Source organism: Spinacia oleracea, chromosome 3, assembly GCF_020520425.1.
Source record: "Spinacia oleracea cultivar Varoflay chromosome 3, BTI_SOV_V1, whole genome shotgun sequence".
Taxonomy (NCBI): domain Eukaryota; kingdom Viridiplantae; phylum Streptophyta; class Magnoliopsida; order Caryophyllales; family Amaranthaceae; genus Spinacia; species Spinacia oleracea.
Window position 1 is genome coordinate 66,447,931 of NC_079489.1, and position 1,142 is coordinate 66,449,072.

The 1,142-nt window shown below is 48.5% G+C and overlaps 1 protein-coding gene across 1 annotated transcript; it reads left to right on the forward strand.

The window, feature by feature from the left end:
• LOC130469749 (uncharacterized) lies at positions 1–914 on the forward strand. Its single transcript, XM_056839207.1, has 2 exons — positions 1–512; positions 818–914. Exons 1-2 carry the CDS (start codon positions 1–3, stop codon positions 912–914), a joined length of 609 nt encoding a protein of 202 aa, XP_056695185.1.
• The last annotated feature ends 228 nt before the right edge of the window (positions 915–1,142 follow it).

The window sequence follows — 1,142 nt, forward strand, 5'->3', positions numbered from 1 at the left end:
ATGACTATGAGAAACAAAATCCCAGGATTACCAACACCAATCAAAGAAGCCAGCCTAGACAGCTATGCCGACTCACCATATGCCGACCCCATTGATGCAATCGACATCCCGAAACGGTTCAGCCCACCCAATATGCCTATGTATGATGGGACGACCGATCCAAGGGAGCACATCTTGACCTACAAGCAGCGAATGATGACCATCCCAGTCCCCAAACATATGAGGGAAGCTAGCCTTTGCAAAGGGTTCGGTTCGATACTGGTCGGGCCCGCCTTGAAGTGGTTAACCAGCATGCCAAATGGATGCACCACCACTTTTGCTCATCTCGACAACATGTTCAATCAACAGTTTGCCAGCAGCTGGTGCCTAGAAAAGCAGACGAGTGACCTATACCGTGTAATCCAACGTCCTGACGAACCCCTGAAAGATTACATAGCCCGGTTCATCAGGGAGAAGGTAACTGTACCTGAATGTGATGTCCCAACAGCGATCGAAGCGTTCAGACAAGGATTGTACGGCGAAACCGACCTCTGGAGGGATCTGATTAAATACCCCTGCAAGACGTTCGAAGATGCTCAAGCCAAAGCAATGGCCCAAGTTAGGTTGGAAGAGACTCTCTATTCCCGGAAAGGGGGTAATGACTACACAAAGACGGAAAGGCGATTGCCCTACCCCAAGAGAAGCAATGATCTTTCTGCTCCTTATTCCCGACCTCAACACGTAGCAGTGGTGGAAGATGACGACGACTCCGACTGGAAGAACAGCCCGAACCTGCCTCCAAAAATTAACGAATATTCTTTTTGTGTTGACACTGTAGGTCTGACGAACCAGCTCTCGAAGATGGGAAAAGCAGTGCAATGGCCACCGAAGTCCAGCAAACCCGAGTCAAAGAAGGATCCCTCAAAATGGTGTGATTTCCATGCCTGTGTTGCACCACCAACGACTGTGTTGCGTTGAGGAGAGAAGTAGCCTATCTATTAAAAAATGGATACCTCAAGGACGTCATGTCAGACAAAGCCTGTGGCGTCGTCAACAAAAACAACTCTAACTCTCCATCTCGACCTCCTCCACCTCCCCCTCATACTAAAACTGTAAATTTTATTGCTGGAGGTTCTGACATTTGTGGTTTGACTTATTCTGCT

What these genes read in the sequence shown, in the direction of transcription:
- LOC130469749 (XM_056839207.1), top strand. Translation starts at nt 1, where the DNA reads ATGACTATGAGAAACAAAATCCCAGGATTACCAACACCAATCAAAGAA. An exon ending in GAAGCGTTCAGACAAGGATT is followed by an intron (nt 513 to 817) that starts GTACGGCGAAAC and finishes TTGACACTGTAG; the next exon opens with GTCTGACGAACCAGCTCTCG.